The sequence below is a fragment of the Poecilia reticulata genome, linkage group LG10, assembly GCF_000633615.1.
Source record: "Poecilia reticulata strain Guanapo linkage group LG10, Guppy_female_1.0+MT, whole genome shotgun sequence".
Taxonomy (NCBI): domain Eukaryota; kingdom Metazoa; phylum Chordata; class Actinopteri; order Cyprinodontiformes; family Poeciliidae; genus Poecilia; species Poecilia reticulata.
In genome coordinates this window covers 4,806,385-4,824,407 of record NC_024340.1, presented here as the reverse complement: position 1 = coordinate 4,824,407, position 18,023 = coordinate 4,806,385, and the positions used below count along the sequence as shown (strand labels likewise).

The 18,023-nt window shown below is 42.2% G+C and overlaps 1 protein-coding gene and 1 long non-coding RNA gene across 2 annotated transcripts; one reads left to right on the top strand and one right to left on the bottom strand.

The window, feature by feature from the left end:
* Window positions 1-28: 28 nt before the first annotated feature.
* LOC103470927 (uncharacterized) lies at window positions 29-6,562 on the bottom strand. The gene is made up of 2 exons (XR_534558.2): window positions 5,221-6,562; window positions 29-197 (listed from the first exon to the last, which is right to left on the bottom strand). It is a non-coding gene; the product is annotated as an uncharacterized LOC103470927 (long non-coding RNA).
* Window positions 6,563-7,014: 452 nt separating this feature from the next.
* On the top strand, window positions 7,015-9,684 carry LOC103470928 (POU domain, class 3, transcription factor 4). The gene has a single exon (XM_008419646.2). It carries the CDS (start codon window positions 7,348-7,350, stop codon window positions 8,437-8,439), a length of 1,092 nt encoding a protein of 363 aa, XP_008417868.1. The 5' UTR covers window positions 7,015-7,347; the 3' UTR covers window positions 8,440-9,684.
* The last annotated feature ends 8,339 nt before the right edge of the window (window positions 9,685-18,023 follow it).

Here is an 18,023-nt window from a genome sequence, read left to right as displayed (position 1 = left end):
AAGAGCACACGTCATGTTTCTCTACGTTTTTTTTTTTCCTCTTCAGTGATCTCTGTGCAGGATGCTCTGTGTTTGTGTGGACAGTTTGAAGTTTAACAGATGGTAAACTTTTATGTCCCTTTTTTTTTTTTTGCTAAAACCAACATGGCTCCTTTCTGTGACCCTGTAACGGCACCAGCCTCTGCTGCCAGCAGCACCTGTAACACAGTGAAACACACACACACACACACACACACACACACACCAGCAGTGAATATCCCTCGACTCTGAGGTGTTTCAGTTTCTCACAGATTAAAACAACTTCATTTTTCCAACATTTGCTTTTGTTCTCTGAGTGTAAAACCTGGAAAGACTCTGCAGAGACGCCTGCAACCTTTTGTCTTAAAAAATATTTTGATGCTGGAATTTGCATTGTAACTGGAACGCTAAGTGCATTACATTAATGCTAAAAGGTGCTTTTCAGCTCAATCCCAGCCTGTTTTAATAACTAATCTGGCAGAATAATTTGAAAGTAGGATCTTAATTTGACTGAGAGTCTAAACTTTATCTGTAGAGTTGTTTTTTTTATGCTGCTTGATAAAATGGCTTACGTTCTTCAGGTCAAGAGAATAAAAAAATCAGCAAGCTTTATGGTGTAAGGCCTATGTAAATCATAACTTTTTTTATAATTATTGTATTATCACCTAATTTGTCTTTGGGTTATGAAGTATTTAAAACTTTTGTTTTTAATTCTAACTTTAAAAAGTGACAACATTTTCAGGCAGACATTTCTCCTCGTTTGGCATACGCACGGCAAACGTCACGTTTATTAAAGATTATTTTGCTGTGGGTTTTATTTTATGTTTTCTTACTATTTTAAGTTCTTTTCATGTTCTATTTTCCATCGTGTATTTTGGCTTTTTCGTTGCATTTTATTTCTGACTGTTTTAGTTCTGCAGTCTTCATTTTAAGAGGTTTTATTTTGTTTTTCTTTGGTTTTGCTGTTTTGTCATTTCCTTTTACTTTTAGTGTTCACTTACTTTTTCTGTTTTATTCAATTTTTCTGTTTTGCCTTTAATTTTTTTGTTTCTTTTTTTTTACTTTTATCCTTGTGTAAAACCCCATTTGTTCCATTCACAAATAAGCAAAACTTATATTTTTAAAGTAGGTAAAAAAAGAAAAGTACTTTCAGACCTAAATCCTGCTATGCTGAAGAAAATGCTCCCTTGTATAAGTTATATGTCATGTATCTGGTCTTTATTAAGTAATAGCACTACTTAAACCTTCCCTCAGAAGTACGTCAAATTTTCTAACACGCCATCATATAAAAGAGCAGAAAAACGACAAAGGAAATGCCTCAAACTATAGAAGTGAAAGTTGTGCACATTCGTCTCTTTGTGACTATAAGTGACTGAAACTGGATGTGTGTAAAATCCTACGCACATCCACACACGCGTCTAACCTCTACAAAGCCTGCAGAGCGAGGCAGTGCAGAGCAAACAAACGCAGCCCGCTCTCATACATTATACAGCCGCAGCACAGTCTCTCTCTGGTCAGTCCAGCCGACCCCTCACGGCCTCGGACGGACGCACAGACTTATAGATGCACGCGCGCATAAAAAGGGAGCAGATGGGACTTTTGTCTTCGACACTTCGTTCCTCAACACTTTGAAACGACGTTTTAGAATCGGGCTAATCACAAAAACAAACAGCTTGTCACAGAGAGCGACGTGAGGCCGGGGCTCGTCCTGTCTGGACATGCTGGAGCTGTCCTTTATTAGCGACGTCACGGGTTAATGGGAGTATCGATTTTTCTGTCTGGCAGCCTGCAGAACAACTTAGTTCAGACTGAGAGATGACAAAGGCGCCCCTTTTTTTTTTTCTTTCTTTCTTTTTTCATTTTCAAAAGAGCAGACAAAAACAAAACATCTACGCATTTTTGCTTTGTTTTGTTTTGTTTTTTTTTGCTGTTTTTCCGGTTTATTCGCTGTGGGTCAGAAAAAAAAAAAAAAGAATAGCAATTAGAATATCCTTTGTGTCCAATGTATGTGAATAAATAAATAAATATGTGGCCTTGCTCTGTTGGCAGCATGGGGCAGATTTTAGGCTCCTTGGGGAAAAGTTTCCAGAAAGGTCACGACACTGAAAGTGACAGGTCCCGCCCCGAGGCCCAAGGCGCTCTCAATAGCAGACTAAAGCCTGATTTATCTGGGAGCCGCAGCACAGAGCTGGAAGCTGCAGGGTGGAACATCAAAACCAAAAAAAAAAAACACAAATGGAGCACAAAACGCCCAGCCAAATTCAGACGCGCGCTTCGATTTTTGTAATAATTCATTTTAGTCTTAATTCAAAAAGGAGAGGGAGGGAGAAATGATAACAAAGCTGAAACTCAGTGTAGATTCTCTGAGGAACAAACCCTGGAGGTTTGTTCCTCAGAGAACAAACTTCTCAAAGGTAAACATGAGAGCAAACATTCTCTTGTTTACGTTTCTACATATACACTATACGTGAGGTTTTCTTAGGGTCTGGGCTTAGTCATTTAAATTTCCTGACAGAATATAAAAGAGCTGCAGCCAAGAGGCAATTTAACTTGACAAATGCTAAAAAAATGACTTAATAATTATGGTGAAACAATTAATCTAGAGCTCTAATTAATCTTTATCATGTTAATTGAAGTATTAATTAAAAAGCTGGTAGAAATGAGTCTCAATGTAAAAAAACAGAGGTTATTAAATATTAACTACTACAGGTTTTTTTTTTTTTTACTTTTTAGAAAAGAATATCAGTAATAACTATGTTTCGGTCATTTTAGTGACAAATCCCAACTAAAGATGGCGGTTCTATCAGCTGCTACTCTTATCCTCTAGTCTTGTTCTGAGTGTTGTATGTTTATGTTGATTTTATTAAGGATGAATATGGCAATAAAAATGTTTTAAGACTTTTTTTAAAGAGTTAAGTTTCTGTATTGGGGCAAGAATTTGAGTTCAGGTTTAGCTATCTTAACAACAGTTCTAATGCTAAAGCGAAACTAGCTAAAAAATTTATTCTTACAGTTGTAGTAGCCATTTAAATTATTGTTCAGTTAAATCAAGCACATTAGGTTTGAAATGTAATATTTAAAGATGGTTGAAATTTGACATTAACCACCGACACATTATGATTAGAATTAAAATAAAGTGTCAATCAGCCGTTAGCCTATTTAGCCCATTTTGTTGAGTGCGGTCTCCCGCGGAGAAAGTGAGGCTAATGTGTTCATTTTAGTAATAAATTCATTAAGTCAGCAACAGCTGAGAACCATCATGAGACTTGTGGTTGAGAAAGTTTCTGCGCTGGACCGAGAATTTAAGTCTGCGTCCAGCTTTAGTCAAGTTAGCGACAGCGCTAATGCTAATGTCAAACTAGCTAGCAATTTGGACTCCTGAAAATAAAAAGTTAAAAGTTTACTTATTGAGTAACATTTAATATGGCAGTCACAAGATACTTAATTTTTTTTTATTGGTTATTTTTAAACAGGATTTTAGGAAAACAAAACAAACTACTGAAGCCGGAGGATTCAATGTAGCGCTCTGTGGTGTGAATTAAAACTGACGCATGCCCATAGTCAGCTTTATTTGGTTTTACTCAACTGTGATTTTGTTGCGTAAGAGTTGTTGCTTAATTTTTTTTTTATTATTATTATTTGTTTTGTATTTTTCAATTACTAATACTGAAATGGATTTTTAAAAAATTCCATTATGGTTTAGGTTAAGAAAATAAAACAGAACTTAATTTTAGTAAAAATTAGCTCAATAATGGCTTTTAGCTTGCACGTGAATTAATCTGTAAAATAATTGTATTAAAACTGGTTAGAATTTAATTTCATGTATTTATAAGTATTTTCACTGTTGAGCTTAGCTGAGAAATGGTGATTAGAATCTGCCCAAATGAATCTATCCAAATTGTTCAACGCAATATCGTTGCGATTACGAGTTAATTCTAGCATTAAGCTAGCATATTTGCTGCATTAACAGATCTCATCTCGCCCCTTATTTTTAGACGAACACCCGTAGTTTACTGCTGACTGATCCGTTTATTTTCTCCCCTCCCCTCCTGCAAATAAACTGCAAACCGCCCGAGTCACAAGACAATCGTTTAAAAATTCGCCCTCAGCCGCCAAACAAACACAAACAAAAAAACGTGATAAACAAGCGCGAACAAGCGTCTCCACAAAGGCGAAATTAAAGAAATGATAGCTCATTAGTTGCAGTTGTTCGCCAGTAATGTGCACCTTGTATGGAGAGGAGGCTGCAAGTGTAGCGGGGCTGGCTCGGGTTATCTGTGAATGGGCCCTTTATTGGAGGCGCGGAGCGGGGATTTGCCTTTTATTCGCCTCGCTATGGAAACGCGCTCGGCGGCAGAAAAATGTCGACGCGAATAAAAGGGAGTCGGCACAAGGAGCGTTTCTAGAGAAGCATCTGTTACACTTAGAAACTTAGACTATGGAGAGCGAAACAACCCCCCCCCCTGGAAAGGTAATCACCTTTTTTTCTTTCTCTCTCTCTCTCTCTCTCTCTCTCTCTCTCTCTCTCTCTCTCTCTCTCCTTCTCACTCTTTCTCTCTCAATCCAAGTCCTGCTTTATGCGCCACAGCAAACACAGGCAAATTTATATTTGGGAAATAAAAGACGCAAATATGTGATCCCTTCCCTTCCCTAATTCTTCCTTATTGAAATGCCTAATTTGAGCAGTTTAGAGTAAACGATTTAGTGCGTGTATATTTTAATCCATTTTCAAAACTCAATTCGCTGAGGCGTGTCATTTCATATGACATGAAAATGTGGGTCCCTTATTGAGAAACTGCTACCATCAATTGTGGTGCAAGTTTACAACAAACGCCGCCACTTCTGTTTTTTTTTTTTTTCTTTCCATCCCATAACGATTCAAACGAAGCAACCCGGCTCACCAAATCTAGGCCAGTGGAACAACATCGCCTTTCACATCAAATATTCAGCCACTTTTAGCCGAAATTCAAAGAGAATGGCTATAAAGAATTCAGGCGCAGCTCCACGCAGGAATTAGACCAGGAACAAAACAAACATATCCACAAGATTTTCTTTCTTTCTTGTCTTTTTAATTTCCCACCCATCTACTTGGACAAGTTCACAGACTGCATTATTCATCCTCCTCTCTCCCTCTGTCACTCCGGGGCCCCGTCCTCCCTCCAGCGGGCCGGCCTGCACTCCCGCCCCGGTCAGCCAGCTCACCTGCTCCGGCCTCTTCTCTCTCTCTCTCTCTCTCCCCCCACCGTCTCAGCCTCGGTTCTCCGTCAGCGCAGCTTGTGCCTCTCTCCGCTCTTCTAATGACTTTCTGGTGGCTGCTGCAGCCTTCTTTTTATTTCTTCTAAATGTATGAAAATGTATGCAAATTTAAATCAAGCTTAAACCTGGGAGCTGGAGCAATATGTTTAATGGAATTTCAAACCAATAAGGGGGACGGTGACGCAGCCCGCTAATGGCAAACACAATCACGCAGCTGTATTAGCTGGGAGATATGCAAAAGTGATGCATAATAACTGCGAGGGACTTGGCTTTAAGTGACTACAACTTGCTGAATTCTTTACGTGGCGATCGCTGAATGCAGCTACGGAAATGTCGTTTTATCGTGATAAGATTTTTGATTTTTTTTTTGATTTATCGTTGTCACTATAGATTCCGATTCTGTTTCTTTTTTTTTTTCCTTTTTAAACTCACACTGCAGTTTTTGTCGGGTTTGTTCTCACTGTCTTCAATGAGAGCATCAACAAATATCAATACAATTTGAAACTAGATTAAATGCGGCTACTGATCGGAGTTTAGTGATATAAATCTCTTCTTTATGTGGCTGGTGTCCTACAGAATTGCTTCACAAATGGATGCTTTTCAGGAACAGTGTTTGTGCTCGTGGGGCTTTGATTGCTACTGGAACCGCTTTTCACTGTAATTACAGCTGCAAGTCTTCTGGGGGTACACCGGCTTTTAGAGGCCGACATTAATGCCCTGTCTCCTCTGCAACGCGGCGTCATTTTGGATGAAAAGTGTCTGTAAACATACTTTTTTTTTTTGAAAGATTGCCAATGAGTCTTAAATTGGATCTCGACCAGGATTTGACTGGTCCCTTCTAACGGATTCATTTTTTTTTTAAAATCCAAACCGGCAGCTTTGGCTGTATTTAAGACGTTTGTGCTGCTGGAAGGTGAATATTAGCCACAGTGTCGAGTCTGCACAGACGATTTTGTGCTCGACTCCATCTGTTTCCCCTTCAGCTCTCACTGTCCCTGAGGAAGAACAGCCTCCCCACAGCACGATGCCGCCACCACCATGTTTTACAGTCAGGACTCTTCTGACAGATTCTGTGGATCTCTGAATCTTATCCAGTGTTTTATCATTGACTGCCTTTTTGATCAATAATTTGTCTGTCAGTTAACAAGCACACTAGACGAACAATAGTGCCCTACTTTTTCCTTTCACTCTTTAAAATAAGGGTCAAGTTATTAACCCAATTCTGCTTTTGCCTTCATCTTCACATTGTGTACAAAATGTGACTTTTATTCACGGGTGTTAGAGTAAAAGGGGCTGTATATATATATATATATATATATTTATATATATATATATATATATATATATAAACTACACTCCACACTTTGTATGTTTTTGTTTGCAAAAACGAGCAAAACTGATTTAATATTCTTAAGAAATTAAATCTCAAGAATATTGAGATTTAATTTCTGAATATTAAATTGAGAGTTATATTTCATGCAATTTGCTTTTGTAGTTTTTCCTCTCGCCAAAGTGACAAAGGTTTTCAAATGACCTGTGCGTAAAAGAATGCGTAAAAACGCGACTTTCCGCCAAACACCTGACCATTCCTTTCCCTTGTTAAGTTAATAATTACCAGTGAGAACTGCTCTTAGTTTGATTGTATCCCTCTAATTTAAGTGCTGGCACGTCTAAGAAATGCCGTTGCGCTTTAATCCCTTTCTTCGCACGCGCTCAGGGGTGACGGGAGCAGCAATAAAGGCGCGCGTAAATCAGTTGGAAACTTTAATTAATAAACAGGAACCGCGCTCCACGCTCCCATCACTCCGCAGCCAGACCCAGTCGACCGGTGCTGTACGACACCACTTCCGGTCCGACTGCCTCCGTGGTAACCCGAGCTCCGCTTCCAGAAGGCGGAGGCTCGGCGAGTCTCGCGGCACGTCATTGGCGGAGGCGCGTCGGCCGTCGGCGCGTGAGTGGCGGCGGAAGCTGTCAGTCAGTGCCAGGCTGCAGACGGGGCTCCGGAGAGAGGGAGATGTCAGAGGCTGAACCGCTGCCTCCATTCAGTAGCATTAGTGGGGTTCAGCAGCCAGCATGGCCACAGCTGCCTCCAGCCCCTACACCCTGCTCAGCCCCAGCTCCATGATCCACGCGGACAGCCAGGCCATGCAGCCCGCGAGCCCCTACAGAGGCCACCAGAAGCTGCTCCAGAGCGACTACCTGCAGAGCGTCCAGAGCAACGGGCACCCCCTCGGGCACCAGTGGGCGAGCAGCCTGTCGGAGGGCAGCCCCTGGTCCTCTATGGAGCAGCAGGACGTGAAGCCCGGCAGAGAGGACCTGCAGCTCGGCATCATCCATCACCGCTCCCCACACGTCGCGCATCACTCCCCGCACCACAACAACCACGGGAGCCACCCGGGAGCCTGGGGCACCCCGGTGTCCCACAACTCCTCCATCACCAGCGGGCAGCAGATCAACATCTACTCCCAGACGGGCTTCACCGTCAACGGCATGCTGGACCACGGCGGCCTCACGCCGCCGGCCAACCCGCAGGGCCAAGGCATGCACCCGGGCCTCAGGGACACGCTCAGCCCCGAGCACAGCGACCTCGGCGGGCACCACTGCCACGACCACTCGGACGAGGAGACGCCGACCTCGGACGAGCTGGAGCACTTTGCCAAGCAGTTCAAGCAGAGGAGAATCAAGCTGGGCTTCACACAGGCGGACGTGGGTCTGGCCCTGGGCACGCTCTACGGCAACGTGTTTTCCCAGACCACCATCTGCAGGTTCGAGGCCCTGCAGCTGAGCTTTAAGAACATGTGCAAACTAAAGCCGCTGCTGAACAAGTGGCTGGAGGAGGCGGACTCGTCCACGGGCAGCTCCAGCAGCATAGACAAGATCGCAGCTCAGGGGAGGAAGAGGAAGAAGAGGACGTCCATCGAGGTGAGCGTGAAGGGGGTCCTGGAGACGCACTTCCTCAAGTGTCCCAAGCCGTCCGCGCAGGAGATCACGTCGCTCGCGGACTCGCTGCAGCTAGAGAAGGAGGTGGTGCGCGTGTGGTTCTGCAACCGGAGGCAAAAGGAGAAGCGGATGACGCCGCCCGGGGAGCCGCCGCCGCCGCCGCACGAGGGACCCTATTCGCACAGCGGGAGCGCGGGGGACACGTCCTCGTGCCACGATCTCTGACCGCGCGAGGAGGAGGAGGAGGACCTGCCGGGTTACGGACTCCAGAGCGAAGGGACGCGAGCGCGCTACAGGGTGGTGGACCGGCTTCCAGCCTCCGCCGCCTGTCCCGGTACGGACTCCCGCCGCTGCCGCCAGCACTGAATCCCAATAAGAAGAACAGAGAAACCCGCTCAAGCCTTCGTCCTTTTTTCTAACTGTCACGAGGGCATTATTACATCACATTTCAGATCCTTCTGGAGCTTCGCTTTGTTTCTTTTTTTTTTTTCCTCCATCACGGATATAAATACAAAAATGTGCCTAATTATATACCTGCCAGCGCCTTTGGTTTGTGTCACCATTTCCCATCAGCTCTATAATAATTGCTAACATGGGAACTGATGTCTTATTTTTGACTTGTTGGTTTTTTTCCCTCCCCTCCACACACACACGCGCACGCACACACACACACACACACACACATGCTGTTTCATTTGGATGATCAGTGGCGTCAAACTAAAAAACAAAACAAAAAAAATTTCAGTTAACTGTTTTTGTGTTGTTGCTTTTTTCTGTTTTACAACAAACCTGTAATTGTTTTTTTTTTTTTTTCATATGCAAACATTATATCAGATGTAGTGATTCTGCAACATAAAAGCACTTGGAGGGTTATTACTTTCTTAATTTTCGCCTCTCCCTCACATTCTCGCCTATTTTTGAATTCGTTGTTTTGTTTTGTTTTGTTTTCCTTTATTCTGACCATAGAAACTGTGTGTGGACTCTGGACACAAACAGAGCCGGGGATCATTCAGAAACATGGGTGTGGGGGTTTGGGGAGGGGGCTTAACGACGCTGTACACCTGCCTATAATTTTACTGTACGATCAGTATCCCAAAATTTTTTATAATCTCCAATACTCCTGTTATACTCGGTTCAGTATTTTTCTCCGATATTGTACAGTTTTATATATATATATATATATCTACACTTTTCGAGTCATTAATTTAAGCAAATTATTGTTAGTTTATTCATGCACTTAATTAGCAACGTTTTTGAAAGAAATAATAAAAAAAAAGCAAAGAAAAAAGAAGAAAAAAAAAAAAAAACAGAAAATCACCCAGCCTATTTTCAGTAAGATGGAACAGTTTGGGCGATTTTATTCCAAAATTTCGATGACAGCTCGAGTAATTATTTATTTTCAGTATAAAGCTTGTATTATGTTTTGAAATAAACAATGTATGTTGTAATAAACAATTTCCTGGTACAATTGTTTACTGTCTAAAAGAAAATTGGATGTCTAAGGAATTATTATTATTATTATTATTAAAGGTTGCGTCGCAGCTCATGCCCCCATTGCTTCCCACGAGGAGTTTAAAAATAACATCTTCTTAATTCTCATCATGTAATAATCATGAGGCTATATTTATATTTACGGGCAACAATCAGAAGAAAGAGTTGCTTTGCTCACAGAACGCTTTCAACTTTTACTATGAACTTTGTTATTGTTGTATTTATGTATTATTTCGATTATAAAATCAAAGTGGATTTTTCTATTGTTAACCCAGGAAATTCAGCATTTATTCCGAATTCCTGTTACAAAAATGTTATTATTATTATTATTACTATTATTATTATTATTATTGCTAGTAAGAGGAGCAGTTTTTTATGCAATCAGTACACTTTACGAATGTCAAAAATGTTGGAAAAAATTATCCTCATTATTGCTATTATTATTGCTGCTGTTTGATTATGAAAAACTTTTTTTCTATTTCTAAAAAAAATATTTGATCAAATATAATTAGATAAATATTTTTTTAAAAATTAGAAAATAATAATTAAAGCAATTAAGCAAAAATACGCCACAAAAATAACAAAAATTTCAAGTGAAACAAATCAACTTGTTCCCAAATGACATGTGGTCATTGTGATCTAATCCAGCTCAATCCAGCCCACATGTTCCTACACACACATGTGTGTGTGTACACACGCACGCACACACACACCCTTTAAGACTCCTGCGTGTTAAAAGGTAAAGCCTTCACGTGACGAACAGCTGTAACATTTCGCGTGGGACCTCGGTCTGTCACAGCCAAATCTCACGCGCTCCTCTCTTACAGCTCCGCTGAAACCTTATTGTCCAGGCCCTCTGCCCTGCTCCATCAGACATGCGTGATTTATCGCCCGGGCTGCTGGGCCTGACAGCAAAAAACACAATGACACACACACACGCACGCTGCACGCGCACACACACACACACACACACACACACACACACACACACACACACACACACACACACATATACACACAATCAGAAGCAGATGAATCTCATTTCAAAGACTACAGCTGTGTATATAATTGGCCGTGCAAGGGCGAAACAGACGAGACAAAAAAAAAAAAATCTCCATAAATAGATAAATAAATAAAGATGCCACGACTAAAAATAATTCAGGGATCGCGTTGGGAAGAAGAAGTCGACCCCAGTGGATGCGGGACTGTTTAAATCATTCAAAAATAGATCCGGAGGGGAGGAGAGGAGGAGGAGGTGAAGGAAGGAGAGAAAGAGGAGAGGAGAGGAGGAAAGGCGGAAGGGTGCTAGGCCTTGCCTTGAAATGGAGAGCCTGACTGGAATACTAATGCGTCTGAATTTATGCATCTCCTCAGTCTGCAGCCCTGAGAGGAGAGGAGAGGAGAGGAGAGGGGGCGGGGGAGAGAGAGAGAGAGAGAGAGAGTGAGTGAGGGGTGAGGGTGGAGGTGAAAGAGGGCGGTTATGTAGAAGAAGAGAAAAGTAAAAGCATGGCTGATTGATTCCATCCATCTGTTTTAGTTTGAAATAATCCCGGATTTCTCGGGGTGTGGACGGAGGAGGAGGCGAACCCGAAACAACATGACCCTGGAAGAGGGAGAGGGAGAGGAGGCAGAACCGAGGAAACGAGCAGCACCGAGCCAAGGTTCCGGGGGGCGGGGTGGACCGCAGCGTTCCTCCAGCCTCTTCCAGAAAGAGAAATAAAAAGAATAATCGAAACATTTTTTTTTCTTCCTTTAAGTAACCAGCCCGCTCTGTGTGAATTATTCACCAGTTGGGTTGAGAGAGAGAGAAAAAAAGATTGACTCGAGAGAACCGTGAGAAAAACAAGAAACAGGTGAAAGATGAAAGCATCCTTCAGAGGCGTCAAACGATAACCTTCAGCTAATTTTTCTGTTTTTTTTTTTTTGTTTTTGTTTTTTTTTGTCAAATTGCTTCAAGTTGTGTGACTCAGCGCTGCTCTCCAGCAGATAATTGAGCCTGAATCAGATGTTAAGTGACTGATGATCAGACAAGGACAGGAGCAGCAGAGATGCATCTTATTTAAGCGCGCTGCTGCGAATATATGTATATACCTGTTCACAAATGGCCTTTATTCTCCAAAAACGTCTGACCTGCAACTTTTATTTATTTATTTATTTATTTATTTATTTATTTATTATTTTTTAGATGTAACAGGATCTCAAGGATGGCCGGCAGCGGGACACACGGCGAACTGTGATGTTTACAGTGAAACAGGCAAAGTATGGGGTCAGAGAAAGGACAAAACAGCGTCCCGTTTCTATTTAATTACACGGGAGAGAGAAGCGCTGAGCTGGAGTCTGTTTGCTGAAGAGCAGCAGCTCCAAAAAATAAAAAATAAAATAAAAACTAACTGGGAGAGACAGCTGGGAGGTTGTTAGAGAAAACTGTCTGTGATCAGCCAGTCATAAATGTGTTTTCATACACATTCATATGCGCTCTCTCGAAACCAAATCTGCTTTAGCTGAGTTCTCTTCTAGATTAGTGTGAAGCATTACTCATGTACAAAGAAAGAGCAACAAAGCAAAACGACAAACTATAAAGAATTAAATAGGATGCACTGATTACCAAAAGTCACAAAAAAAAAAGCAAAGATAAATTCAAACTTGTCTATTTGTCGCTTCTACAGCGGGCTAGAGGGATAAGTGGACTGCTTAGGGTCTCCAGGCCACCAGGGGGCTCCCAAGAGCTCCTAACTCCTCATAGATGTAAAAAGAAAAACAACTTTATATTAGTTGTGAGCTTTTTCTACTAGCGTACTTTTCGTATTCTGTGAGCTGTGAGGATTTTGTCTGCAAACTGTCGAGATTTCATAGTCAGGCGTACTGGTTGTTGACATTTCTCGTGACAATTCATTTCCCACAATCCAAATGGATGCGTTTCTTCATCAGGGCAGCCGCCGCCCACCTGTCAGTCCACGCTGCTGGTTTACCAGCTTTCAGCCGCGTCGGGTCGGTGTTGCCTACTAAACATTTCGGTGTGAACTCGTTTCCTCCCGAGCGGTTTACTGTGTGACACCACGTTCTTATACCAGCTCCTAAAACTTCTACTTCGAGCCGTCATGTTCACTAGAGATGTGTGATATACTGCATATTTTGGTATTGATCAAGTAAATTTAGGAAGCGTATCACCAATACCGATACCAATACTGATACTTTTTACATAAGTTTGATATGTTATAAAACTTCTGACCTTTATGTGTTTTTCTGTTTTTTTTCCCGTTTGAATTATTTTTGTTCTAATCTTGGACAGGATTTAGGCTAAATATGTATCTAGAAAATACTTTAAAGAAGTATTATCATGATTTTGAACATTTTTACTTAAAGTGCAAAAAGAAATAATTGTAGGCAAATCAAAAGAAAACCTTTTTTTATAGGTAGATTCGAGAGACCATAATACAAACATAAACTAAAATTTCAAGAAGGAATCTAATAGTAAATATCGATTTTATCATGTTAATATCGATACTGATACTGACCTGCTGTTGATGTTATTGATATTATCAATAAGTTATGCTCCCTGTGTGGTAGCCTTAAGTTTGTCTTTTGGTGAATTGAAACCAAGTTTGTAACTATTTTCAAACTAAATATATTTATTTTTTAAATGACTGACAAATTGTACAAAGTAAAAAAATAATAAAAATAAAAAATCATCATTTGATTTTCTTAACCGTTGACTTGATCAAAAGTTAAGCAAATTCTGCCATCTTGAAACTAATAAGTTGTAATTTTTTTGCCTTAAGCAGGGGGACAAATTTGAAAGAAAGTTCCTAGAAAAATCTAAAGTTTTACAGCATTTTTTTCTTTCTTTTTCCAAATCTTTCCAATACGCTGAGCTGCTTTATTTATTCTTGTACAAAAACCATTTTATGCACCGGAGAATAAATCTTACATCATGCGTTAGGAAAACAACCCGTCTGGAGAAGCTCAGCTGTTACACATCAAACAGCATCGGCTCTCCAAGCTCAACTCCAGAAATCAGAGCACTTTCAACGGAGCGAGGAGGCGAAGCCGGTGAAGAAATCCCTGTTTTCCCTCAATTCAACCGGAGTGAAAACATGACGCCTTCAATTTAATTGGGAGTGATGGATTTCTTTCAAAATACATACTTAAACAGTGCGAATGCAACAGTTTCGGTGGAGCCCTTCACACTTGTTGCAAAGCGTGATGAGTTCACTTATTCAGCACGTTTTCAATCCGCCTGTGCTCGTTACTTTACGTCTTCTTTTTCTGTTTTTAATCATGCAGATACTGGAATCAGCTTCATGGTGAATAATACCAAACTTGGTAACTGACCTGAGGGCAGAGGAGCTGTTTTTTTGTATTTATAATGCATCAGCAGAGACTTGGCTCTGAATCAAGTGTTGCTGAAAAGACAGGAGGAAAGGAAGCACCGTGAATGAGGAGAGAGAGAGACAGAGGGAGAGAGAGAGAGAGAGAGAGCTGTGCAACAGGATTAATGGTGAAGCTGAAAATCAATCTCATGTCCTCGGTTGGCATCTTTTGACGGGGGCAGAGCAGCTTTAAGGTCAGAGAAATTCAGAGGAGAGCAGATAAAAATCAAACCGAAACAGACAGACGAATAGAATCAACAGAAATCGGTTTATAAGTGCAAGTTTTCACGTCCTTCGTGGAGTTTCTCTGACTTTGCAGCTTCACAGCTCTGTAAAAAGTATTCACACCCTTGATTTTTTTTTCAGATTTTATCACCTCACCAACTGCTATGCACCTTATTGGGATCATATATAATAAAAAACAGTGAAAGTAATGCATAATTGTGAAGTGGAAGGGTAGAGATGTACCTTATTTTTATTTGTTTACAAGCCTCTAAAAACTTTTATTTTCACCCGTTCTTCTTTCCAGATTGAACGGAGAGAGCCTGTGAACCTTCTTTTTTTTATGTTCCAAATTCCCAATTTGATCAGGACTTGGACAAGGACATTGCAGGGTTTTCCTGCAGGTTAAACATGTGTCGTCTTGTCGTCAACTATGGCCGGCTTTCCTGTCCCCAGAGCATGATGCTGCCACCACCTTGTTTCAACATATGGATGGTGTGGCAGTTTATATTCACCCGGTTCAAAGTCTATTTTAATTACTTGCTTATTTGCACCTTTTGACATATTTCAAATTTTGTTTGAAAAAGTAAATAAGTAAATGTCTGCACAATGTTCCAATTTTTAGCCGATTAATCGGTAAAACAATTGATTACTAAAATAATCGTTAGTTGCAGCCCCTAATTAACATATTTTCTTACCAGAACTGGTGAACTGCTTCAACTCCCTCACAGCTTTACCTCTAAGCAAACGTTTTCATGATTCCTGTTTGCAAAATTGACCTTCCACTTCGCACGACTTTGATTTGGTCTATCCCAATAAAACACATTGAAGTTTCTGGTTGTAACGTAAAAACAGACTAATGGTGCGTTCTCACCAAACGCGTTTTGAGCGCCAGGCGCGTCTGGTTTACATTCAAAGTCCGATGTGGAGCATCGGACGCATTAGACGCGCTCCACGCTAAACGGTTCAAATCTCGCGGCGCTAGACGCTCGAAACGCGCCGCAACCCTCAGCTGCTTAGACGCTGAATGTGATGGTTTACAAAACCCGTTTGATGTGAACGCACCATTAAAGGGGTGGTATTATATACTTTACAGACACATTGTGCCATTTTATAGCACAATTAAGCATGCTACTTTCAGTTGTTAAAAAAAAATGTTAGATTTATCAAACATGACTTAAATTTAACATCACAATTTAGCGCCTTGAAATTGGGCCTGTCTCTTTAAGAAGCTCCTGCTGTGTTCCTACACTTCGCCTTCAGCACGTCTTCAGAACAATATTCCTCCGCTAAGCCTTTTATTTCTTCTTAGGATCTCAGCAGACACGCAGTTCCACCAGGTGTTTGCTAATTGCTCCCGCCGCTAGTCTGGAGGATAAGGTTTGTGTAAAAGGCTCCTGGTTTCACCACCAGGCGGTTTTTACAAACCGGAAATGGCTGGAACAGAAAACTAAAGGATTTCTCAACATTCCAGGTATGTTTCTGATGAAGGAATAGAATATAACATGACGTAAAGCTCGATAAAGTTTACATGACACTGCCCCTTTAAGGGCTGTGAACGCCTTTGCGAGACTCTGTATTTCTTACATTTTCCAGTGACGCATAAAACTTGCAAACGTGTCAGAAGAATAAGAAGTGTCTCTGTAGTCTCATCTCTTCTCTCTGTTGTGGCCGTGGCAATCAGTGTAACTGTTAAAGCCACGCGCCGCCGCCTCTGTTGTGCGCGCGCATCGTGATTGCTCCATTAAGGAACGCGAAGTGACAACTACAGTTTGTTCTTCTGAGGCTGCGCGCTCCGCTCTGATGTTAGGTGGACACACACGGCTGCACGCCCGCAAATTAAGAGGTCGTATATCTAACTAGCGTGTTTAGAGGAGATCTGTCGCCCAGACTGCCAGCACGTCTGTTAACCCCCAACACACACACACACGCACACACACACACACACACACACACGCACACACGAAGAAGAGGGAGACGGGTCTGTTTGTGGCTCAGAGTGAGTAAATCACTGTGTCTGATATCTTCATTTGAAACAGAGGGCTGATCACTGCTCGTCCTGCTTGTTACACATTAACTCATTATCACACGCGCTCACTCCATTAATTCCCTCGCTTTTATTAGCAACACACACACACACACACACACACACAAACGCCAAACGCACGCGCACACACGCATTCACACAGAGTGGACCGATGACAAGCGCTGCCTCTACCTCATCTGACAGCTAATGGCTTCATTAGGAGGCGCGTGTTAATTGGCTGACTTTGGGGAGAGGCTTGTTAATGAGGATAAATAGATTCACACCTGAGCGAGGTGTGTGTGTGTGTGTCCAGTCTCAACAGCAGTGTGTGGGGAACTCCGAGTGATGAGCAAACACGAACCCTTTGCAAATATGAGTGCGACACTTTGTTACGCAGTCGGGCTTCGTCCGAGCACGCGGAGATGGTGTGTGTGTGTGTGTGTGTGTGTGTGTGTGTGTGTGTGTGTGTGTGTTTTGCTTGCCAAGCAGACTTATTAGGCGAGTGCTTGATTAGCACCAGGAGGCCAAAACAAAGAGCAGTATGTCAAAGCAATTAGCCCCACTGTTTACCTCTCAGCTCCTGGGCTGACTGCGAAATGCATCTCATCCAGGAGAAAGAAGAAGAAGAAGAAAAGAAGGGGATGGGGGGAGGAAGGGTACAACAGCTGCTCTCCAGGCCGGAGTTTGTGTCGGTGTGTTTGCACACTGATGGGAACAGTCCGTCAATCCATCTGCTCTCCTTGCCCAACCACATCCTCGTCCTCTGCTGTCTGGATGTGACAGCTCTGATACACACACACACCGGCGCTTTGGGGAGCCATTGTTTAGAGGAGGCGCAGATTCTCATGGGGGTCGCACAGAGAAGGGTGTGTGTGTGTGTGTGTGTGTGTGTGTGTGTGTGTGTGTGTGCGTGTGTGTGTGTGTGTGTGTAAGGGGGACACTGGTCAGACAAAATGGAAGCAGGCGAGACTGATCATTTACATAAGGGTAAAGAAGAGGCCCGGGACATGCTGTGTTCAGCTGGGGCTCACCATGAACTGGGCGGTAGCACCATCTGGTGGTGGCTGCGGTTACTGCAGGTTACGTCTGCAACAGGAAACCGAAAGAGAGGAAAGAACAGCAACAGAAGGAGGGTGTGGAATGGATATATATACACAGGGGTGAAAGTAAGGGGGTGTGGCAGGGTACTGCGTACCCCTAAAAGATTTAGTGGGGGTACGCAGTACCTGCAAGAGAGGGGAGTGGCTGTCTGCTGTAAAAAAATCATTGGGTTCACTGTGCAGCTGTGAGTTCACCCACTAATCAGCCGTGACTGATTAGTTTTTCGAGAACAATCTAAAACATGACTTAATCAGTTATTAAATTACGTTTTTCACATTGTTTCTGAACTGTTCGTGCTATAGAGCAGGGCTGCAACACGTCGATCGCTGAGGGTTTTGAGTCGATCTCAGCATGAGGTGACAAACTGAACGGCGGCAGGGCGTTAAGACCGTCCTCCTATCAAAATGTTCATAACTTTATTAAAGAACAAAAAAAATAAACAAAACGTGTTCAAATTAATGATTCATCAACAATAATAATCTCAGTAATTATTGTTTCAACAAGGTGTTGCGCAATTCTGTGCGTTTCGGTTCGATTACCAAAATAACCAGCAGAGCAGGAGTTTAAAATGAACTAATCAACCACCGCTGTGTTCGGGG

Bases quoted from the DNA above. Each gene is read 5' to 3' on its own strand.
- LOC103470928 (XM_008419646.2), top strand. From the start codon at position 7,348: ATGGCCACAGCTGCCTCCAGCCCCTACACCCTGCTCAGCCCCAGCTCC.